Source organism: Schistocerca gregaria, chromosome 8 (assembly GCF_023897955.1).
Source record: "Schistocerca gregaria isolate iqSchGreg1 chromosome 8, iqSchGreg1.2, whole genome shotgun sequence".
NCBI classification, from domain to species: Eukaryota; Metazoa; Arthropoda; class Insecta; order Orthoptera; family Acrididae; genus Schistocerca; species Schistocerca gregaria.
This window is the reverse complement of record NC_064927.1, coordinates 456,682,680-456,708,489: the sequence shown is the minus strand read 5'-3', so window position 1 is coordinate 456,708,489 and position 25,810 is coordinate 456,682,680. Positions and strand designations below refer to the sequence as shown.

General features: G+C 44.1%; 1 protein-coding gene across 1 annotated transcript in view; it reads left to right on the top strand.

Annotated features, from left to right (window-relative positions):
- LOC126284347 (fatty acyl-CoA reductase wat-like) overlaps nucleotides 1-25,810 on the top strand; it is a 173,276-nt gene that overhangs the window by 57,819 nt on the left and 89,647 nt on the right. The window contains exon 3 of the mRNA XM_049983202.1: nucleotides 19,347-19,586. Coding sequence (XP_049839159.1) covers nucleotides 19,347-19,586 — 240 coding nt within the window. The remainder of the gene's footprint in view (nucleotides 1-19,346; nucleotides 19,587-25,810) is intronic.

The window sequence follows — 25,810 nt, the reverse complement described above, 5'->3', positions numbered from 1 at the left end:
ACTAAAGCTCATTGATTTTTGAAACGTTTTATAAATTGAAATTCTAGACTGTAGAGTAAAACCTGTTAACAGTTATATTATTCATTAGTTTTCTATGGCTGAGGTTCTCCTCCAAAGAAGAATTATTGAGTCAATATGGTGTCTGTGTACGGCCAGGCAAGTGGAAACGGTCGAGAGGCAGCACGGCTACACCGAAGTCACACCACATATAATCTACATCTACCTCTACATGGTTACTCTCCAGTTCACACTTACGCTCCTGGCACACGGTTCATCGAACCATTTCCATACTACTTCTCTGCCATTCCACTCTCTAATGGCACATTGGAAAAAGGAACTCCTAAATCTTTCCGTTTGAGCTCTGATTTCTCTTATTTTATTATGATGATCATTTCTCCCTACGTAAGTGGATGTCAACAAAATATTTCCGCATTCGGAAGATAAGTTGGTGATTTAAATTTCGCAACTAGATCTCGCCGTAAAGAAAACCGCCTTCTTTTCAGTGACTGCCACCCCAACTCGCATATCATATCAGTGACACTCTCACCTCTATTGCGCGATTACACGAAACGAGCTGTCCTTCTTTGCACTTTTTCGATGTCTTCCGTCAATCTTGCCTGGTAAGGATCCCACACCGCGCAGCAATATTCGAACAGAACACGGACAAGTGTAATGCAGGCTGTCTCTTTAGTGGGTTTGTCGCATCTTCTAAGTGCCCTGCCAACAAAGCGCAGTCTTTGTTTTGCCTTCCCCACAGTAATACCTACGTGGTCTTTCTCATTTAAATTGCTCGTAGTTGTAATTCCTAGGTATTTGGTCGAATTGACATCCCTTACATTTGTGCGATTTATCGTGTACCCAAAATTTATCGGATTTCTTTTAGTACCCATGTGGATGACCTCGCCCTTTTCTTTGTTTAGTGACAATTGCCACTTTTCGCATGATACAGAAATTATCTCTAAATCATTTTGTAATTGGAATTGATCGTCTGATGATTTTACTAGACGGTAAATTACAGCGTCATCTGCAAACAGATTATCACCTAGATCATTTATGTAAATCAGGAACAGCAGAGGGCCTGTGACACCTTCCGGCACGCCAGATATCACTTCTGTTCTACTCGGTGATTTACCGTCTATCACTACGAACTGTGATCTCACTGAGAGGAAATCACGAAGCCAGTCACACAACTGAGGCGATACTCCATACACACGCAATTTGATTAATAGTCCCTTGTGAACGGTATAAAAAGCCTTTTGGAAATCTAGCAATATGGAATCAATCTGAGATCCCTTGTCGACAGCACTCATTACTTCATGGGAATAAAGAGGTAGCTGTGTTGCACAAGAACGATATTTTCTGAATCCGTGTTGGTTGTGTCAATAAGTCATTTTCTTCAAGGTAATTCATGATGTTCGAGTACAGTATATGCTCCAAAACCCCACTGCAAATTGACGTCAGTGATATGGGTATGTAATTCAATGGGTAACTCCTATTTCCTTTCTTGAATATTGTTGTGTCCTGTGCTACTTTCCAGTCTTTAGGAAAAGACTTATCGTCAAGTGAGTGGTTGTATATCATTGCTAAGAAAGCGCTATTGCGTCTGTATACTCTGAAAGGAACCTTCTTAAGTCATTTGAGCTGTTTCGCAACACCTGAGATATCTACTTTCATGTCACTCATGTTAACAGCTGTTCTGGTTTCGAATTCTGGAATATTCACTTCGTCTTCTTTCGTGAAGGAATTACGGAAAACTGTATTTAGTACCTCCGCTTTAGTGCACCATCATCGATAACATTTCCATCGCTATCGCGCAGTGACGGTATTGACTGTTTTTTGTCAATGGTGTACTTTACATACGAGTAGAATCTCTTTGGGTTTTGTACCATATTTTGACACAATGTTTCATTGTAGAAACTATTAAAAGCATCTCGCATTGACATCCGCACTAAATTTTGAGCTTCCGTGAAACTTAGCCAGTCTCGGGGATTTTTCGTTCTTCTGAATGTGGCATGCTTGTTGCGTTGCTTCTGCAACAGTGTTCTGACGTGTTTTGTGTACTATGGTGGATCAGTTCCGTCTCTTACTAACTTATGCGATATAGATCTATCTATTGCTGTCGATAGTGTATCTTTGAATTTGAGCCATATCTGGTCTACACTTACATAATTAGCGTGGAAGGAATGGAGACTCTCTCTTAGGAAGGCATCAAGCGAATTATTATCTGCTGTTTTAAATAGATATATTTTGCGGTTTTTTAGTGGTTTTGGTTGATATGGTTTTGAGCCTCGCTACAGTGACCGTGTGTTCACTAATCCCTGTATCCGTCATGACGCTCTCTTTTAGATCAGGATTAATTGTTGCCAAGAGGTCAAGTGTGTTTTCGCAGCCATTTATAATTTGTGTGGGCTCATGAACTAACTGTTCAGAGTAATTCTCAGAGAAAGGATTTGGTACAACTTCGGAAGATGTTTTCTGTCTACCGCCGGGTTTGAACATGTATTTTCGACAACAAATCGAGGGTGGATTGAAGTCTGCGCCAATTGTAACTGTATGGGTGTGGTACTTATTTGTAATGAGATTCAAGTTTTCTTTGAATCGTTCAGCTATTATATCATCTGAGTCGGGTGGTCGGTAGATGGAGCCAATTATTATTTTGGTATGGCTTTTGAGTATAACCTCTGCCCATAGTAATTCGCAAAACTATCTATTTCAACTTCACTACAAAGCAAACTACTACCAACAGACACAAACACACCACCACCTACTTTATTTAATCTATCCTTTCGGTACACGGTTTGCGCCTCTGTACAGGCTGAAAAGTATTTAAACCGACAAACTCTGGGAGGTTGTAGGGGACATCAAAACAAATATTTTTCCCTAATGTCATTTTTTCCTATGAGGTGTATTTAAACTGGTAGAGAAAGATTCCTCTGGTGGCAAATTAATTAAACTAACAAACACTTTCCCATTTTTTATGACCAAGAGACAACACATTAACACAACCCAATTTCAGTTACAGCAGATTTTCAAAAATGCCTCCATTGACATGTAAACAAAGGTTACACCGTCGGATCATGTTCTGTCTGACACGGGCAAAAACCCTAGGAGTACCCTGAATTGTTCCTGCTGCTGCTGCCATCCGGGTGACCAGATCATCATCTGATGCAATAAGAGTTGCATAAACAAGGTTGCGCATCTCTCCCCACACAAAAAAGTCCAGAGGGGACATATCTGGTGATCGAGCAGGCCATGGTACAGGACCACCTATGCCAATCCTTGTTTCTGGGAACCGTCGGTCCAGGAAGCTACGCACACGACGAATGAAATGTGCCTGCGCCCCGTCATGTTGAAACCACATGCGTTGTCTTGTAGGGAGCTGGACGTCTTCCAGTAATTCTGGCAATGCTCTCGCGAGAAAATTGTAATAGTGCCCGCCATTTAATGGCCTAGGTAGCAGATACAGCCCAATTAAACAGTCCCCAACAACACCGACCCACACTTAACGAAGAACCGCACTTGATGGGCGCTGGTAACTGTGGCCTGTGGGTTTTCCTCTCTCCAAACATGCGAATTGTGCATGTTGAAGACTCCATCACGCCCGAACGTTGCTTCATCGGTAAACAACACAGGGGATGGAAATGTAGGATGCATTTGACACTGTTCCAGGTACCACTGCGAAAACTGTGCTCTGGGTGGATAATCAACTGGTTCCAGGTTGTGGACACGCTGTAAGTGAAATGGACGTAACAACTGCTCCGAAGGACTGTTCTTACATTCGTCTGATTCGCCCGCATGTTACGTGAAACTGCACGAGTGCTCATTGAAGGATCCCGTTCTACATGCTACAAGACAGCTTCCTCAAATTGCGGCGTTCTTACCTTGCGACGCCGTCATTGTCCAGGTAATCTGCTAAAAGACCCGATCTCACGCAGACGTTGGTACACAGCAGCAAAGGTCGTATGATGCGGGATACGGCGATTAGGATATTGTTGTTGATAAACCCGCTGTGCAGCTCGACGCTTGTGGTGTACTACGTAGTACGCACGAACCTTATCAGTGTACTCACTCCAGGTGTATCGCTCCATTAGTAAACACAGACAATGCACTACTACACTGGTGGACAGCAGTTGCCCTCTAACAACTGAAGAGCGTAATACAGCCTCCACCGGTTTAAATAATCCTCATAGGGAAAAATTACATAAGGGAAAAGTATTTGTTCTGTTGTCCCCTACAATCTCCCAGAGTCTGTCGGTTTACTTTTCACGCTGTATAAAATTTCGGCACGATCTCCGGCTCTTTCTGGGCTTTTGTGTTATCATGGCTGCTTTCAAACAGATTAACGTGCAGAGAGCCGAGGGACTGTGCGTACAGCAGATATGGAGCTTGTACAAGGTTCGTCTCAGTATCCTATAGAACCCGGTCCTCCAAATCTGGTATACGCACAGTCCCTCGCCTCCCTGCAGGTTCGTCTGTCTGATAGGACCCATGATCACACAAACGCTTAAAAAGGGCTTGAAATGTTGTGTGACGTGGTTGTTTGGTTTGGTACAGCCGTGCTGCCTCCTCGACCTTTTCCATCTGCTTGGCCGCACACAAACACCATCTCGGCTTGTTCCCGTCATGAACACAGGACCATCCTGCAGCTTACAATAAGCTGCGTCAATCAACACAGCCTGCAACACATAAGGAAGGCGCGGCAAGTGGTCAGAGAAATTATCCTTCGTCAGTGCCATCTACCCTGTGTAATGGCACCTGAATTACGTAACCATTACGGCAGCTCACCTGAACCTCTCGATACCAGTAATATTCTACTGTGTTTCTGCATAGTAGTTGACATATTTATGAGACAACATCCAGATTTGATTTCATTTGTGATACATCAATATGTTTATATTGCAATGATATTATTCTTATGTCTATTCTTTCTTTTGTTACTATGATATTTGGCGTGCTTGTAACTCTGGTTTTTGGGCGCGTAAGCGATAGTTAGTTAGTTGTTAAGTTGTTAGAGAGTCGGACGTGGAGAAAGTCAAGTGTAGGACGTCATGTTGGAGAGACGCATAACGTAGTTCGCTTATAAAATGTGAACTTTAACAGTGACTGTGAGGAAGATGTTTTCAAGTGTGTTTTGTATTGTGAAGTGATGTTTTGTGTTTACGTGATATTGCAATTAAAAGGAAGTGTAACTTAAATTCGGAGTGTTGATTGCTTTTTTTATATCACCATTGTCCAACAAAAGTGTAATCTTCAAGGATGGTTTTTGAAGCGCATCTAGATAGCTTTTGAATATAGCAGAATGAAACCTAGGCCTTTTTGCATCTTCAACGATTTAGCCACGATTTAACGACGACACCAGCGTGGGAAACACAAAAAGATGAGTGCCTAGTTTTTTTCATTATTACATGAAAAAACTATTAACTGTGCTCTAAGTCCGCAGCTCGTGGTCGTGCGGTAGCGTTCTCGCTTCCCACGCCCGGGTTCCCGGGTTCGATTCCCGGCGGGCAAAGGGATTTTCTCTGCCTCGTGATGACTGGGTGCTGTGTGCTGTCCTTAGATTAGGTAGGTTTAAGTAGCTCTAAGTTCTAGGGGACTGATGACCATAGATGTTAAGTCCCATAGTGCTCGGAGCCATTTTTTGAACTGTGCTCTAATGACACCTGCCACATAATATGACTGTTGTTGCCTGAAAATGCAATATATAGCAGCGTCAGCAACACCACAATCGTTATTAAATGCTGACTTTTGTTGCGGCAGGGTTGTTAGACCTGGCAACAGTGGATTTGCTGACACATTTTATTTTCCTCCATTTCCAGCCAGCAATTTTCCGCCGCACTTTGTCTACTCCCTGTGTAAGTATCGACGAAGTAAGCATTCGGGTGCGCAGAAGGAGAATTCTGTCAGGAAGGGACATGGATAACACAAAGCTACGCCTTTGCTTATAATTTTTCCAAAAGTTATCTTTAACATTTCTTTCGACGACAGCTCCTTTTCGAGATCTTCCCGTCCTTTTTTTCCCTGCAGCCACCTCTCTGCCTTATTATGAATTCATTTTAAGGAATGCGGAGCTGCTGACGCTCAGCGGATTTACAGAATGACTCGACGTGGGCACAGTGACTCGTAAGAACAGCTCCGCCATACGCGCCACCCCTGCGTGTTCATTCCTCTCGAGCTCCTCCCACTACGAGCTGCGCCACGAGGAAGGAACACAATGGCTGCACCGAGTGTGACGCTCGGCAGCAGCGGACAGCAAACATTGCCCAGTAGCTCGTCTGAATACCAGCAGCAGTGCCCACACTCACGTTCCTCAATGCTGCTCCGTGAGAATACATAATGCAATCCAGTGAGGGACGCATTTGATTGGCACTAGTTGTGTACGGTTTAGATAATAACTCAATATCTATCTAAAAGATACAAGAGGAATCAAAAATGTCCACGCACTACATTCTATCTTTACTAAACAATGATCTACTGTTCATTCGCTGCTGTTCACAACGTGAGTCTTCCAACAATACTGATAAATTTCTAATTGTTTATAACTTCGTTCAACGTTAGAAAAATGGAGAATGAAGTCATCAATAAATACACTACTGGCCATTAAAATTGCTACACCATGAAGGTGACGTGCTAGAGACGCAAAATTTAACCGACAGGAAGAAGATGCTGTGATATGCAAATGATTAGCTTTTCAGAGCATTCACGCAAGGTTGGCGCCGGTGGCGGGACCTACAACGTGCTGACTTGAGAAAAGTTGTCAATCGATTTCTCATGCACAAACAACAGTTGACCGGCGTTGCCTGGTGAAACGTTGTTGTGATGCCTCGTGTAAGGAGGAAAATGGGTACCATCTCGTTTCCGACTTTGATAAAAGTCGGATTGTAGCCTATCGGGATTGCGATTTATCTTATCGCGACATTGCTGCTCGCGTTGTTTGAGATCCAATTACTGTAAGCAGAATAAGGAATCGGTGGGTTCAGGAGGGTTATGCGGAACGCTGTGCTGGATCCCAACGGTCTCGTATTACAAGCATTCGAGATGACATGCAACTTATCCGCATGGCTGCAACCGATCGTGCAGCCACGTCTCGATCCCTAAGTCAACAGATGGCGACGTTTGCAAGACAACAGCCATCTGCACGAATAGTTCGACGACGTTTGTAGCAGCATGGACTGTCACCTCGGAGACCATGGCTGCGGTCACCCTTGACGCTGCATCACAGGAGCGCCTGTGATGGTGTACTCAACGACGAACCTGGGTGCACGAATGGCAAAACGTCATTTTTTCGGATGTATCCAGGTTCTGTTTACAGTATCATGATTGTCGTATCCGTGTTTGGCGACATCACGGTGAACGCACATTGGAAGCGTGTATTCGTGATAGCCATACTGGCGTATCACCCGGCGTGATGGTATGGGGTGCCATTGGTTTCAGGTCTCCGTGACCTCTTGTTCGCATTGATGGCACTTTGAACAGTGGACGTTACATTTCAGATGTGTTACGACCCGTGGCTCTACCACTCATTCTAACCCTGAGAAACCCTGCATTCCAGCAGGATAATGCACGACGGCATGTTGTAGGTCCTGTACGGGCCTTTCTGGATACAGAAAATGTTCGACTGCTGCCCTGGCCAGCACATTCTCCAGATCTCTCGCCAATTGGAAACGTCTGGTCAATGGTGGCCGAGCAACTGGCTTCTCACAATACGCCAGTCACTACTCTTGATGAACTGTGGTATCGTTTTGAAGCTGCATGGGCAGCTGTAGCTGTACACGCCATCCAAGTTCTGTTAGTACCCAGGCGTGTCAAGGCCGTTATTACGGCCAGAGGTTGTTGTTCTGGGTACTGATTTCTCAGGATCTATGCACCCAAATTGCGTGAAAATGTAATCACATGTCAGTTCCAGTATAATATATTTGGCCATTTAATACCCGTTTATCATCTGCATTTCTTCTTGGTGTAGCAATTTTAATGGCCAGTAGTGTTCGAATAATGTGAAACGATTAATTATGGATCAGGAATGCATTTGATTAAGCCTTTATTTACTATAGATAACAAACGCTAATAGCGTGTAGTGACATACGTTATCCGATCAAAAGTATCCGGCCAGCCCTCTGTAATACGGAAATGACCACTAGACGTCACGCCAGAGGAACACGCCAGTATAAAAGGAAGCGTGGAGTAACTGTTTGTCAGTAGAGAGGCAGTACAGCTGAATGGTTTGACCAGGAGAGCTCAGTGACCTCGATGGTGGACCAGTCATCGGATTTCACCTGCGCAACACATCCATCGCGATCGCCTAAGCTCTTCTGAAGCTGCCTAGGTCGACTGTTGGTGACGTATTTGAGAAGCGGCAGCGCGAATGCCAAGGAACAACAACGGATGAGTCAATGAATCAATCAATCAAATCGGCGATCGAGGAGCCTGTAGATCATGCGCCGACCTCACAATCCTCCACAACAGATGGCGGTCTTGTGCACTTTGGATCCAGTTGCCACGGACTCCTAGCTGGCGATTGTCTTTCGATACCTCATCCTTCCATCACTTCCTGGGTCTTCTGAATGGACGGGTACCATCAGGTCTTCAAGTAACTACAGCTTTTGCCCGAGAGGTTTCTGCTCTCATAGCAATGTGGCCTGCCTAGCTTATTCTCCACACTTTCAGTTTTTGAACGATGTTCGGTTGCTTCATCAGCTCATACAGTTCTTGGTTTTTTCTAAGTCTCCACGAGCTCTATAATAATGAGTCAGGTCACCAACGAGTGCGATCTTTTTACAGTTGTCAACACCTTTCACCCCCACTGAGACTGATTCCGATTCATTTATATTACGACGATTCCTGGTCCTGATAACCAAACGCACAGTCGACATGTAATACGATGAACCCTTATCTCTGTTGTACACTTCACATGTCGACTATGCCTTTGGTTCTCAGGACCAGGAATCGTCGTAAAATAAATGAATCGGAATCTGTCTATGACAACTGTAAAAAGATCGCACTCGTTGGTGATCTGACTCATTGTTCCCTTCCTTATCCTTAATCCTCATCTCTTAAAAAAACTACACATTGGTCTTGCCCAAAGTTCCTTGAGCCGTGCTGCGGCTAACGTTGGTGTTGTTGTAGGTTTCCGCCCTCTGTTGGTTTCGTTTAGTCGGCGTGGTCGTAGTTGATTGTCTTCTTCTTGTGTTGACTGGCATCACTCGGTTTCGCAAGCGTTGCCTGTCCGCTAGTGGCAGCAACGGCGGTTATTGGTATGTAGTAACTATTGCCGTATCTTTGTGGTGACGTCGTTGTTTTTCCGGGTTGTCTGAGTGGTGAGTTCCGTTGGAGACTGAGGAGAAGCCAAGTCCGCACAGTGACAGAACATGCCGGGACCGCTGGCGGCGCGCATGGACTGCCGGATTGAAGGGCTGTGGTCACGAGGGTGCACGACCTCGTCGTAAACCGGATCCAGCAAGCCTTAAGACGAGTGTGTTTCAATCCAAGTAGAGAAACCTCCACCACTGTGATATCCCGCTGTTCTCCAGTGACTTGGGTTCGTGTTGCGGCTCGTAGTGCTGCCAAGGTGAAGAGCAGCGAGTGGAGTGCTTGGGGGAGGCGGATCTGATTAGCTTTTCTCGACTTCTTATTACTATTTACTGAATTCAACTTGTTACAATTTGTTGAGTTCAACCAGCGGTAATTTTTCTTGCCTGGTAGCCGCTAACGCCCGAGTTACCTGCTCTGGGGGTTGGTGTATGTACCAGCAGTGTACGTTCCCTCGCCTTGCCGCTGCTGTCCGGTAAGGCGTGTAGTTTTGGCAGCTTTCTTGATTGTAGGCCGATTGGTGATTCCTCTACTCTGGTGGTAATGATTCCTTTCTCTTTACGGGGGCTCAAAACACAGTATCCTGGACGTAGTGGTGACCTCCGGTTCCGGCTTTAGCTTATTGTTCCATCGTTGCATTTGGTTCAGGTAGCTTCAGCGAGATTATCATTAGTCATTCGCTAGACTGTCACTAGTCTGAGTTACCATCTTGTGAAGTGAATGACACTCTTGGCTGCCTATCTCACCGGTCGCGAAAGTGTTTGTTGTTGGAGCTTCTCAAAGGTCGATTCCTGGAGTACCGTCTGGATCAGTTGCCTGTTTTTTTAATTAACTTTTGCTATTGTATTTGCTGTTTTACAGCAGGTTTCAAATTTTTTATATTATTGCTGTACCTGGCGTGCAATCCTTCAGCCGTGATTGTGTTCATTTGCCTTAAAATTCTAATTTGGCATTTCTGCAGTAAGCCTTGAAACCTTATTTACTGCCATTTCTGGCGTCTGATGCCTTCTGCTGTGTGTGTGGAGACTTACCTTAATATTTCAATACCTGTAAAATGTAAATTGCAGCAAGTTCTTAAACAGTTCTTAAATTATTGTCATTGGCGTGTAAGGCATTCCGCCGTGACTGTGGTCGCTTGCCTTAAAATTGAGATTTGGTATCTTTATTTACGCAGGAAGCTTTTAATACTTCATTTACTGCCATTCCTGGTGTCTGATACAGTCTGCTGTGTTTGTGGGGATTTGTCTTTAATGTTTCAGTACCTGTAATTTGTAAGTTGCAGTGAGTTTTAAACAGTTCTTAATTTATTGCCATTCCTGGCGTGTAAGGCGTTCCGCCCTGATCACAGTGGCTTGCTTTTAAAACATTATCTGTTGTAATGGTGATTTTCTAAATTGTAGCCGGCCGGAGTGGCCGAGCGGTTTTAGGGGCTACAGACTGGAAATGCGCGACCGCTGCCGTTGCAGGTTCGAATCCTGTCTCGGGCATGGATGTTTGCGATGTCTTCAGGTTAGTTAGGTTTAAGTAGTTCTAAGTTCTAGGGGACTGATGACCTCAGAAGTTAAGTCCCATAGTGCTCAGAGCCAAGTGAACCATTTTCTAATTTGTGACTCACTGAAAACACTATTATTTACGCTGTTGTTTATTCCTTCATTAATAACGTGGGCTATTTTTTATTGTTGAGTCTGTAATTAGTGGTTTAAAATAAATTGTGTGTAGTTGTAAATAGTAAAAAAGGGTACCAATAGTAGTAACTGATTACGGCCCCGTACGCAGTCGTAACCGAATCCTACCTTCCCTTGACTACCACTTCCCTCTTATAATTTTTCTTTCGAAGGGCAACATGTTTTCTTTATCCTTATTTGTTGTGCATAGTGTTTCTGTCCCATATAACAATACTGGCACTATCACGGCATTGTATGCTTTAAGTTTGGTCTTAAGGACTACCACCTCAACGTTGGTGGGGAGGTCTGCGTGTCTCAGTAATCCACTGAGCTATTGAGCTATGCTGGTGGGAGCTATGCTCCTGGTAGTGTCACTCATGCCAGACAGGTAATTTGTTGAGATTCCAGACAAAGAGTAGTCCCCCAAGGGGGCCCCCCGTCTTGGACGTATGTGGGTGGCAACCACATGGTCCCTTAGCTAAGTCCGACACTACTTCCACTTACTTGTGTCACGCTTCTTCTGCTTTCTTTCCTAGCGATCTCCCTTGGTCAACTCTTACTTTTTCGACCCCAACAGTATGAGGTTTCGAGGTCCGAGGATGTCTTTCATTTTCCTTTTCTATCTCCAACGAAGAGGACAGGGAAGGCTCTAGAGGCGTGGTGAGGCAGCTTTCCTAAGGGAGTAAACCTCGAAAAGGAATCCTGCCAGCTCAGGTCAGAACAGTGGCAGCCCCACTACTGAGATAACTCTGCGTAGGATTTGTAACGCGGACAGGGGACATTTTACCCCCCCCCCCCCCCCCAAAAAAAAAGAAAGCCTCACAAATGTGCCTCGGATTAGGATGGAACCCCATAAGTCGAAAACAGATAGACACTAGGTTACGAGCTGGCACGTGTAATATTAAAAGACTGTATAGACCTGGAGCTCTTAAGACAGTAGTCTCTGAACAAGAAGAGTATAAAAGAAATGGTCGTTACTGCATTACAAGGAACTGTGACAGCCAAACAAAATATCAGTCAGATCACATGTGCCGACGGACAGGAACTGTCGACGTTTGCAGAGGGTGGTTGTAAAAAATCGCATGAAATCAACGGAAAGACTCACTCGTGACTTCCGGAATTCTCCCAGCCGTTCAGCTAGCGCAATGACTGTTTACAGGGAATTAAAAAGAATGGAGAATAATAGTCGAGCAGCACCTCATACGCAACATACTTCTGTAGTCAATGATACCCCACGATTGAGGTGGTGCGACGCCAGTTGACAGTCGATGGCTGGAAAAGAGCTATTTAGAGTTATCGAGGACGCTATAACATGTCGCAGTCCGATTTTTTACGATACGGGGGTATCGACAAAGCTAGGAGAGTGTTTCTGCTAAATAGAGCAGATTAGCAGTTATTAGTACCCCACTTAATGAACTGGATTAACTTAGTTCCAGTAAGATGGGTGTAGAGGAATTACGGGCAAGGTTTAATCAGATTACAAATCGTGGTCTTGAGTAAGTGGATGAAGGATAGACCCACCATGGTTTATTAACGAAATTCGGAGGTGCTGAGGAAGCAGAGGCTGTTGCACTCTCGTTTCAAAAGGGAACGCATAAGCGACGAAAAGCGAAGGTTGAAGTGGTTCGTGTGTCTGTGAAAAGATCTATGCGCGAAGCACACAACTACCAGCTTCACACCTTAGCAAAATATCTGCGAGATCGAGACACATTTGCATTAGCAACAGTCTGTTTAAACCGCCGCAACGTATACATTGTCATAGATTTGGCCACGCTATTTTCCTCTCTGAATACCCTAACTATTGTAGAGATACAGTTAAGGCATTTTTTTAAAATTCCAATCTTCTGCTTCCGTTCCATTAGGGGGTAATACGGTATGAACCAGATCAGGTATACAAACACACTTCTAGATGCACACAATGTACTGTAAACTAATCCAAAACGAATGCTACACAGACAGCAGAAGAAATGAGACGTATTCGAATGGAACCGTCTTAGGTAAAGGCACCTCAGTGTCACGGTGGATAATCATCAGTGCCCCTCTAGGCAAACTACCAGTTTATAACATGACAGAGGCGCTTAGTTTTCTGATTTTTATACTTCTTTTATTATCAGAAAGGGGATATGATAGAAATAACTGTTTTACACAAAAATCCATAGTTTTGATATGTGATCGAATACTTTTGACCGCAACACAAAAACTACGGAGGTTAATTATGACCCAGTGAGTGCATTATTTTAATAATTCAATTAAGAGCAAAAGAAACTAATACACGTGCCTAATACTGTGTAGGGCCCCCGAAAGTACGAGGAAGTGCCGCAGCACGACGTGGCAGGGTCTCGACTAATGTCTGCAGTAGTGTTGGCGAGAACTGACGCCATGAATCCTACAGGGCTGTCCACAAATGCATAAGAGTACGAGAGGGTGGAGATCTCTTATGAACAGCACGTTGCAAGGCATCCCAGATATGCTCAATAATGTTCATGTCTAGGGAGTTTGGTGGTCAGCGGAAGTATCTAAACTCAGAAGAGTGCTCTTGTAGCCACTCTGTAGCAATTTGCACCTGTGGGATGTTGCATTGTCCTGTTGGAACGGCGCAACTCCGTCGGAATGCACGATGGGTATGAATGGATGCAGGTGATCAGACAGGATGTTTACGTACGTGTCACCTCTCAGAGTCTAGACGTATCATGGGTCCCATATCACTGCAGCTGCACACGCCCCACACCATTACAGAGCCTCCACCAGCTTTAACAGTCTCCTGCTGATATGCAGAGCACATGGATTCATGAAGCTGTCTCTATACTCGTACATGTCCATCCACTCGATATAATTTGAAACGAGACTCGTCCGACCAGTCAACACGTTTCCAAACGTCAACAGTCCAGTGACGGTGTTTATGGGCCCAGGCGAGGCGTGCAGTCGTCAAGGGTACACAAGTGTACCTTCGGCTCTATCAATGACGTTCCGTTGAATGGATAGCACGCTGGCACTTGGTGATGGCCCAGCATTGAAATCTGCAGCAATTTGAGGAAGGGTTGCATTCTCTTCAGCCGTCGTTAGTCCCGTTTTTAGAGAATCATTTTGCGGCCGCAGCGACGTCGGAGATTTGATGTTTTACCGGATTCCTGAGGTTCACGGTACACTCGTGAAATGGTCGTACGGGAAAATCCTCGCTTCATCGCTACCTCGGAGATGCTGTGTCCCATCGCTCGTGCGCCGACTATAACACCACGTTCAGACTCACTCAAATCTTGTTCAGATAACTTACGGGTTTTCTGCCGGGTGAGGTCGTCGTCCACCGCCGATATTTCGACAGGAGCACACCCTGTCATTCTCAGGGCACAAATGCAAGGAAGAAGCAATGTGCAAGGGAATTTAATATTTCGGTTCACAGAGGAGAAGCAAGGAAAATACCACACACAGAACAAATGTCAACACAAACAAAGATAACCAACATCAGAAATATCGATAGTGATTATTAATCAACAGGTGAGGTAGCACTGATTCTGTCCTTCTGTTTTTTGATGAGCGACAGAGCCGGATTCCAAGCAGAATTTAAACAAAATCCACCATCTCTGTATATAAGGTTGCTTGATAATTTGATTCCAGCAGCTTCGTTAACGACACTATCCCAATAGCTGGACGTGCAAGCCAGAATCTCCGTGTTGTTGTATTCCATGGGATGACCGGTGTCAAGGCAATGCTCTGCAATAGCGCATTTGCTCGCCTGTTGTAAGCGTGTGTGACGCTTATGTTCAATAGACCGGTCTTCCTCAGTCCTGATTGTCTGACCAATATACGACAAGCCACAATTGCAAGGAATACGATAGACACCAGCCTTACGAAAACCAAGATCATCTTTTACGGACGGCAACAGGGCCTTAATCTTAGAAGGTGATCGAAAAACATATTTCACATGATATTTCCACAAAATACGGCCAATCCTGTTGGAAACGCTTCGTGCGTAAGGCAAAAAGGCCGTAGACCTAGGTGCCACTTCGTTGCTATCGTCACTCACCCGTTGCACAGAAGGCTGATGGCGCAACGCACGTTTGATCTGCCTCTCACTCCGGCTTTGTCTCTCATCAAAAAACAGAAGGACAGAATTAGTGCTACCTCACCTGTTGATTAATAGTCACTATCGATATTTCTGATGTTGGTTATCTTTATTTGTGTTGACACTTGTTCTGTGTGTGGTATCTTCCTTGTTTCTCCACTGTGAACCGAGGTATTAAATTCCCTTGCACATTGCATCCTCCTTGCATTTGTGGCTTGGGAATGGCAGGGTGTGCTCCTGTCGACGACATCACCCGTCATCAAAACCGTAAGTTATTTGAAAATTCAATTCGCCAGGGAAAGTTAAGGTCTCACACTCAAATGTTGACAACCTGTCATTGTAGCACCAGTAAGCGATCTAACAACTGCGCCAGACACTTGTTGTCTTGAGCAGGCGTTACCTGTTTGTAACCTCCGCCTCATGACAGTGGAAAATTAAACCGTGTGCACCTAATGGAAATTTGAGGAAAGCAATCGTCACAAAGTTAACCTGTCGGTAAAGAGGGAGGAAAGGGTTACATCTATGAAAGGAAAAATGCAAATGAAGTTGGTGGAAATTAATTTTGAAAAGGGGTAAAGTTAATAAAGAACGTAAATGTGCGGTCGTTACGTTAGCAATTAATTGGTGTTAATTAGGTATTTGAGATTTGGGGCAAATTACGGTCGCCAGTCCTATGGACAACTACTATAATAACTGAAAATGAAAGATTAATGCACATATAATTAGCACTAAAAGCGTGGCAACCGAAGGTTGACACGTGTTGTGTTAAAACTGAATGTTTGCCAGCAGTAATAAATTTCGCTACACTCTGACTTAATTTAGCAAAAGAATTAATAAAACCGGAAAATTGAAAGTTAATTTAGTGACTGCAAGTAATGGTGAACTTTGTTTATGAAGCACCACGAAATTCAATAAAATAAGGTTAGAACCAGAGCTTGTACGGAGTTTCAAGGAGAGCATAAGGGAGCAATTGACAGGAATGGGGGAAAGAAATACAATAGAAGAAGAATGGGTAGCTTTGAGGGATGAAGTAGTGAAGGCAGCAGAGGATCAAGTAGGTAACAAGATGAGTGCTAGTAGAAATCATTGGTTAACAGAAGGAATATTGAATTTAACTGATACAGGATAAAATATAAAAATACAGTAAATGAAGCAGGCAAAAAGGTATACAAACGTCTCAAAAATGAGATCGACAGGAAGTGCAAAATGGCTAAGCAGGGATGGCTAGAGGACAAATGTAAGGATGTAGAGGCTTATCTCACTAGAGGTAAGATAGATACTGCCTACAGGAAAATTAAAGAGACCTTTGGAGAAAAGAGGACCACTTGTATGAATATTAAGAGCTCAGATGGAAACCCAGTTCTAACGAAAGAAGGGAAAGCAGAAAGGTGGAAGGAGTATATAGAGGGTCTATACAAGGGCGATGTACTTGAGGACGATATTATGGAAATGGAAGAGGATGTAGATGAAGATGAAATGGGAGATACGATACTGCGAGAAGAGTTTGACAGAGCACTGAAAGACCTGAGTCGAAACAAGGCCCCCGGAGTCGACAACATTCCATTGGAACTACTGACGGCCTTGGGAGAGCCAGTCCTGACAAAACTCTACCATCTGGTGAGCAAGATGTATGAGACAGGCGAAATACCCTCAGACTTCAGGAAGAATGTAATAATTCCAATCCCAAAGAAAGCAGGTGTTGACAGATGTGAAAATTACCGAACTATCAGTTTAATAAGTCACAGCTGTAAAATACTAACGCGAGTTCTTTACAGACGAATGGAAAAACTGGTAGAAGCCGACCTCGGGGAAGATCAGTTTGGATTCCGTAGAAATGTTGGAACACGTGAGGCAATACTGACCGTACGGCTTATCTTAGAAGCTAAATTAAGAAAAGGCAAACCTACGTTTCTAGCATTTGTAGACTTAGAGAAAGCTTTTGACAATGTTGACTGGAATACTCTCTTTCAAATTCTAAAGGTGGCAGGGGTAAAATACAGGGAGCGAAAGGCTATTTACAATTTGTACAGAAACCAGATGGCAGTTATAAGAGTCGAGGGACATGAAAGGGAAGCAGTGGTGGGGAAGGGAGTAAGACAGGGTTGTAGCCTATCCCCAATGTTATTCAATCTGTATATTGAGCAAGCAGTAAAGGAAACAAAAGAAAAATTAGGAGTAGGTATTAAAATCCATGGAGTAGAAATAAAAACTTTGAGGTTCGCCGATGACATCGTAATTCTGTCAGAGACAGCAAAGGACTTGGAAGAGCAGTTGAACGGAATGGATAGTGTCTTGAAAGGAGGATATAAGATGAACATCAACAAAAGCAAAACGAGGATAATGGAATGTAGTCGAATTAAGTCGGGTGATGCTGAGGGAATTAGATTAGGAAGTGAGACACTTAAAGTAGTAAAGGAGTTTTGCTATTTGGGGAACAAAATAACTGAAGATGGTCGAAGTAGAGAGGATATTAAATGTAGACTGGCAATGGCAAGAAAAGCGTTTCTGAAGAAGAGAAGTTTGTTAACATCGAGTATAGATTTAAGTGTCAGGAAGTCATTTGTGAAAGTATTTGTATGGAGTGTTGCCATGTATGGAAGTGAATCATGGACGATAAATAGTTTGGACAAGAAGAGAATAGAAGCTTTCGAAATTTGGTGCTACAGAAGAATGCTGAAGATTAGATGGGTAGACCACATAACTAATGAGGAAGTATTTAATCGGATTGGGGAGAAGAGAAGTTTGTGGCACAACTTGACCCGAAGAAGGGATCGGTTGGTAGGACATGTTCTGAGGCATCAAGGGATCACCAATTTAGTATTGGAGGGCAGCGTGGAGGGTAAAAATCGTAGAGGGAGACCAAGAGATGACTACACTAAGCAGATTCAGAAGGACGTAGGTTGCAGTAGGTACTGGGAGATGAAGAAGCTTGCACAGGATAGAGTAGCAGGAGAGCTGCATCAAACCAGTTTCAGGACTGAAGACCACAACAACAACAACAAGGTTAGTCTTCGGCTACCTCAACAATCATTTCAAAAGCTATTTGAATCTACGCAATTTAGAAATAAGAGATATAACTTTGAACTTGAATTAAATAATTCTGAACAATTAACAATAGTAAAATTTAGTACGTACCAAGCTGAACTGCAGTCACAGGTAAGCTAAAATATGGTAACAAAACTCACACTCTTAATTCGTGCTTGTGTAATATAAATACTGCAGCCAGCTATGAATACCTGAACTGAACTTTGGAATTCAAGCAGTGAAATGGAATGATATTACTTTAATGCTGGCGTATGAATTTCAACGACATTCGGGTTCAGTCCGGAAAAGGAAGGGACCCTGCTTGGTAATGCAATTGGGACAATGGGCAACAAAGGTTCATGCTACGTTGCTGTAATTTTTTGAGGCAAATTGAACACTTGGAAAAGCTGAGGTCTGGCATACAGTTCTAAAACTTAACGTGCTTCCAGTCTTCCTTGTTGGTTCATTGAAGGTTTGAAGCCGTCGATCGAGGAGGTGGCGACAGTCACTCATTGTCGGCCGTCGCTGTTGCAGAAGCTGGATATTGGCGCGCTTCTTCTCGACACAGTCACCAGGCGAAACGGGCTCTTGATGTGCGCCAGCTAATGCTTCCCGTCCGCGACACCGTGTCAGAAACTATGTAGCAAGTCGAACGCAATTACATGCTGCCAAACCCCGAAAGCGCGGCAACTCGCAGGAGCGTCACTCAACACACCTGCTCCACCGCCCTACTCCAGCCAGACTCCGCTGTGCCCGCGCTCCTCGCGGCAGAGTTAACACCGCCAAAGATCCTAAACACTTTGGTTCTCCACACGACCTATCGATGTAATCGTTCGATAACATAGTTTTCCCTAGGCAAGACACAGCGCAAAAATACAAATAATATTTACAAAACAAACCAATTATACATCGACATAACGCATAAATATATGTATAAACAACAGTAAAACAATTACAATACCTAAAGACACAGAAATGTCATACCTTCATGTAACAAAATAAGGAAAAAAAATAGTACAATAGATGGAAATAGGAGGATATGCATTTCTGGCGTTAGATGTTTACATATCTCTGTATTTGAATACGCATGCTTATAACACTATCTTTTCCGCTTCAGTGTATTTGCCATTCCAACTTTATGAGCATACAGTAATTACAATCCAAAAGTGCAGTATCTTTCGCTGTCGTACGCAGCTGTCTGACTCGCCACAGCATTAAGCTCCATATCCGGTCCGCCGCCTGCACCGTTGCCCCTGGCACCAAGTACAGCGCAGCGCGTTTTGGCCGTGCCGCAGGTGTTCTCGCAGCTGCGGCCGTCGGTGCTGAAGAAGGTAGTGGCTGTGGCGGGAGACGCGGGTCTGGCGGACCTCGGCCTGAGCCCGGCCGACCGCGCCGAGCTGTGCAGACACGTGTCCGTCGTGATCCACGCGGCCGCCACCGTCCGCTTCGACGAGCAGCTCGAGCTGGCCGCCGCCATCAACGTCCGCGGCACCCAGGAGGTGATGCGCCTCGCCAGGGACATGCCCAACCTCAAGGTCAGTCCCGTCTCCCTGTCCAAAAACTCCTACTTTAGATTCATCTTCAAATACACTACTGGCCATTAAAGCTGCTACAACACGAAGGCGACGTGCAACACACGCGAAATTTAACCGGCAAAAATAAGATGCTGTGATACGCAAATGATTAGCTTTTCAGAGCATTCACAAAAGGTTGGCGCTGACATGATGAAAGTTTCCAACCCATTTCTCATACACAAACAGCAGTTGACCGGCGTTTCCTGGTGAAACGTTGTTGTGATGCCTCTTGTAAGGAGGAGAAATGCATACCATCACGTTTCAGACTTTGATAAAGGTCGGATTGTAGCCTATCGCGATTGCAGTTTATCGTATCGCGACATTGCTGCTCACGTTGGTCGAGATCTAATGACTGTTAGCAGAATATGGAATCGGTGGGTTCAGGAGGGTAATAAGGAACGGCCTCGTATCACTAGCAGTCGAGATGACAGGCATCTTATCCGCATGGCTGTAACGGATCGTGCAGCCACGTCTTGATCCCTGAGTCAACAGATGGGGACGTTTACAAGACAACAACCATTTGCACGAATAGTTCGACGACGTTTGCAGCAGCATGGACTATCAGCTCGGAGACCGTGGCTGCGGTTACCCTTGACGCTGCATCACAGACAGGAGCGCCTGCGATGGTGTACTCGAAGACGAACCTGGGCGCACGAATGGCAAAACGTCATTTCTTCGGATGAATTAAGGTTCGGTTTACAGCATCTTGATTGTAGCACCCGTGTTTGGCGACATCCCGATGAACGTACATTGGAAGCGTGTATTCGTCATCGCTATACTGGTGTATCGTCCGGCGTGATGGTATGGGGTGCCATTCGTTACACGTTTCGGTCATCTCTTGTTCGCATTGATGGTACTTTGAACAGTGGACGTTACACTTTGCATGTGTTACGACCCATGGCTCTACCCTTCATTCGATCCCTGAGAAAACCTACATCTCAGCAGGATAATGCACGACCGCATGTTGTAGGTCCTGTACGGGCCTTTGTGGATACAGAAAATGTTCGGCTGCTGCCATGGCCAGCACATTCGCCAGATCTCTCACCAACTGAAAACGTCTGGTCAATGGTGGCCGAGCAAATGGCTCGTCACGATACGCCAGTCACTACTCTTGATGAACTGTGGTATCGTGTTGAAGCTGCACGGGCAGATGTACCTGTACACGCCATCCAGCTCTGTTTGACTCAATGCCCAGGCGTAACAAGGCCGTTATTACGGCCAGAGGTGGTTGTTCTGGGTACTGATTTCTCAGGATCTATGCACCCTGCAATCACATGTCAGTTATAATATAATATATTTGTCCAATGATTACCCGTTTATCATCTGCATTTCTTCTTGGTGTAGCAATTTTAATGGTCAGTACTGTAGATGGATACTCTGCAAATCACACTTCAGAGCCTGGCAGAGGCTCCATCGAGCCACCTTCACAATAAATTGTTGACATTGTACAGCAACCAGTCACAAACTGGTTTCAGGTCGTAACCTCCCCCTTCCTAATCGCTCTACTGGATAGCGATATAACTGACCGTGATCGCATATGCCTAATGATTTTTACACTAAGTAAGGTCATCGTTACCGAAGGAAAATAGAGCCAGTTAGTTGGAGCAAAGTGTACAATAGACTCTTCTGGAGGAAGAATATATTCTAAACTTAAGCTAAACGCTGATGATACTTTTGAAATGGGTGTAGTGCAATCGCTCACGAACCGCACATGGGGGAAGTGGATACCACGTACTGCTTACTACAGAATCACTGGTAACGCAAAGAAAACACTGATTAGCTAAAAAAAGGATAATTAAACGTCTACGGCAATGAATCTCCAGAATCTTGAGAAAGGTACTGGCACAGAAATCTAAGCAAATAATCACTGGCCTGGCAACAGAAGGTTGTAACGCTATTCCACAGCACAACAACTCACTAGAAAATAAATGAATCAGAAAGCACTGAGTTTGTAGTTACTCATTCTGGAATATTAAATTTAGAAATTAAATGGAATTACTGATTAAATGAATAACTGGCTTAACGTAAACTCTGTTATGTAAAAAAACAATTACTTTCAGTGACCCCAGTGTAACATATTGCAAAATTTAGAAGAAAGGCAAGCAATTTACTGTTGATTATTGAAACATTGAATTGAATTTACTTGAAGCAAATGAGCAATTGGTTTTACTTTTAAAATAACAACAATAAGATCCGTACCACGCCAGCAGATGTCACTAACTAAGCTAAATAAAGAATAAATGAAACTGCGCTCTCTTAATTTGTGCTGTATCTTTAGTTATTAGTTTTGCCCGTGAAATTTTACGTTACTTGTGTGTAAAGTTAATACTCAAAACCGTAAATTAAGCAAGTTAAACCTCTGTTATGCAATCCTTTATTGTATGATTATGTGAAAGCGGAACAAACACTGGTAGCAGTTACTTCTGTAAAATATCTGGGAGTATGCGTTCGGAACGATTTGAAGTGGAATGATCATATAAAATTAATTGTTGGTAAGGCGGGTGCCAGGTTGAGATTCATTGGGAGAGTCCTTAGAAAATGTAGTCCATCAACAAAGGAGGCGGGTTACAAATCACTCGTTCGACCTATACTTGAGTATTGCTCATCGGTGTGGGATCCGTACCAGGTCGGATTGACGGAGGAGATAGAGAAGATCCAAAGAAGAGCGGCGCGTTTCGTCACAGGGTTATTTGGTAAGCGTTACGGAGATATTTAGCAAACTCAAGTGGCAGACTATGCAAGAGAGGCACTCTGCATCGCGGTGTAGCTTGCTGTCCAGGTTTTGAGAGGGTGCGTTTCTGGATGAGGTATCGAATATATTGCTTCCCCCTACTTATACTTCCCGCGGAGATGACGAATGTAAAATAAGAGAGAATCGAGCGCGCACGGAGGCTTTCAGACGGTCGTTCTTCCCGCGAACCATACGCGATTGGAACAGTAAAGGGAGGTAATGACAGTAGCACGTAAAGTGCCCTGCGCCACACACCGTTGGGGGACTTGCGGAATATAAATGTAGATGTAGATGTACAAGAATGGACAGTTAGAGAGGCAGAAAATTTAGGCTGAAACTGATCAGTAGCAAACACACAAAATTGGCAGTAAATATTTAATCAATTTTCGTTTTCGCAAGACACTCGGTGATTGCATGTAAAGGAAAATGGACCCTGCTTGATAATAATGTCTGAGGTGTCCTACCTGCGGTAATTATCGCAAGTTATTATTCATGTTATTAAAGCCTTTTGAAAGAAATCAACTGGGTAAAGCCTCTACATTATTAAATCTGTCACTTGATAATATTACGGTGTATGTGCGTACGACGAGGAATGTAGCCGACGACTGCTGAGGTTCCGTTGTCGCTGTTGCTGCTGTTCGAGATCCCCGAGTCGTCTCCAGAGCCACGGATGATTATGGGACAGGCAATAGTCCACTCCTGCCGTGCTCTCAATACTCGCGGGTTTACGATTCAGGCGCGTCTACACGGGCGCGAGCATAGCTGCACACCACGTCTGCGGGATCGCCCAACAAACACTACCGCACTCTTTCACGACTCAAGTTGCTCCCTCCCTCCTCTGTGCTCGCAACGGGACAGAGACACACCATACGCAAAGATAAACCACATGAAGCTACTACCATTTTGTCGTTGTTATCGATACATTTCAGTAAATTTCCGTCGGCTTTTACCCAACAATTTACAATATTTTCATTATAATTACAATCAGTTATATACAGTCAAAAATAAACATATTAGTACATCGATTACGTATTAAATACTGTTTCTGTAATACAGCTTACAGCTTGTGAATCAAAAGTACAGTGTAAGTTATCAACAGAAATTAAGCGGCGAAAATTTTGCATGGTTCAGAAGGTATTTTATCCGCATTTTTGGTGTTACAAGATTACTTTATTCAAAAATCATCGTTACCGGTTTCGAATTTTTTACAATTCTTCATCAGACAGTTATTTCGTGATTCGGCAATACATATTACCCATTGGTTTCCGTTAGTCGCCATAGGAAAAACAATAAACAACAAATTACAAACGTGTAACCAAAGTGGTTGCGCCACATATTTATATTGTCATGAAACTTACGTAAAATGTACATTTGGCGCATTTGTACCAGCAGTTTTCTTGCAATGAAGTACATTATCAAGGATGTTAGTATTTCCACAGTCAAAAACGTTGCATTAGATTGTAAACCACTTTCATTCGGTCACAAAACGAATTTTCACTGTGTACCATATGGTCTGATTTATAGCATGCGAAAACAAATACACAGTTTACAAAGTACATGAGTATCAAGGATGCTACAATGCTATCGTACAAAGATAGGGCTTTTTTTTGGGGGGGGGGGAAGAACATTTAAATAACTGTTATGTTACATTGAAATTGTGCTTTTAATTACATCTATGACATTAAATGCAGACAAAACGATAAATAAATGGGATTTTGTGAATTGCAGTACCAAAAACTTTTTAATACAACAATAGAGATACAATTGTGCCCAATAAATGTGTGAATTCTTACGTGCTATTTGAACGTCGACGATGATAACACATTAGAATCTATTAGTATTTAGTGCCATAAATAATACTGACTATCGCGGGAACGTATTGATAAGATTTGTTACTTGATACAATTTATTTATGTAACAGCCACGGTCTCCAGCCATTTCTATATATGACAAAATTGCACCTTCACCTCACAATAATTCTCTATTATTGCACTCTCGAACAGCACGTGGAAAAAACGAACACCTATTTCTTTCCGCACTAACTGTGATTTACTTTATTTTTGTGTGATGATAGTTTCTCACTATGTAAATCGGCGTCAACAAAATTATTCGCATTCGGAGGAGAACGTTGGTGGATAAAATTTCGTGAGAAGATTCCACCGCAACGTAAAACGTCTTTGTTTTAATTATGTCCATCCCAAATCCTGTATCGTGTCCGTTGAACTCTCTCCCTATTTCACGTTAATACGAAACGTGCTGCTCTTCGTTGAACTTTCTCAATCTACTCCGTTAATCCTATCTGGTAAGGTACCCATACCGCGTAGCGGTACTCCAAATGGGGAGGGATAAGTGTAGGTAGGTAGTCTCTTTAGTAGATCTGTTACATGTTCGAATTGTCCTGCCAATAAAACGCAGTATTTGGTTTGCCTTCCTCACGACATTTTCTGTGTGATATTCCCAATTTAAGTTGTTCGTAATTGTAATTCTTACGTATTTAATTGAATTTACGTCCTTCAGTTTTGTCTGGTTTATCGTGTGACTGAACTTTAACGGATTCCTTTTAGCTGATGACTTCACACTTTTTATTATTTAGAGTCGATTGCCAATTTTTGTACCATACAGATATCTTTTCTAGATTGTTTTTATCTCCTGATGACCTTACTTGACGATAAAAGACAGCATCATTTGCAAACAGCCTATGACGGCTGCTCACATTGTCTCCTAAATACACTCCTGGAAATGGAAAAAAGAACACATTGACACCGGTGTGTCAGACCCACCATACTTGCTCCGGACACTGCGAGAGGGCTGTACAAGCAATGATCACACGCACGGCACAGCGGACACACCAGGAACCGCGGTGTTGGCCGTCGAATGGCGCTAGCTGCGCAGCATTTGTGCACCGCCGCCGTCAGTGTCAGCCAGTTTGCCGTGGCATACGGAGCTCCATCGCAGTCTTTAACACTGGTAGCATGCCGCGACAGCGTGGACGTGAACCGTATGTGCAGTTGACGGACTTTGAGCGAGGGCGTATAGTGGGCATGCGGGAGGCCGGGTGGACGTACCACCGAATTGCTCAACACGTGGGGCGTGAGGTTTCCACAGTACATCGATGTTGTCGCCAGTGGTCGGCGGAAGGTGCACGTGCCCGTCGACCTGGGACCGGACCGCAGCGACGCACGGATGCATGCCAAGACCGTAGGATCCTACGCAGTGCCGTAGGGGACCGCACCGCCACTTCTCAGCAAATTAGGGACACTGTTGCTCCTGGGGTATCGGCGAGGACCATTCGCAACCGTCTCCATGAAGCTGGGCTACGGTCCCGCACACCGTTAGGCCGTCTTCCGCTCACGCCCCAACATCGTGCAGCCCGCCTCCAGTGGTGTCGCGACAGGCGTGAATGGAGGGACGAATGGAGACGTGTCGTCTTCAGCGATGAAAGTCGCTTCTGCCT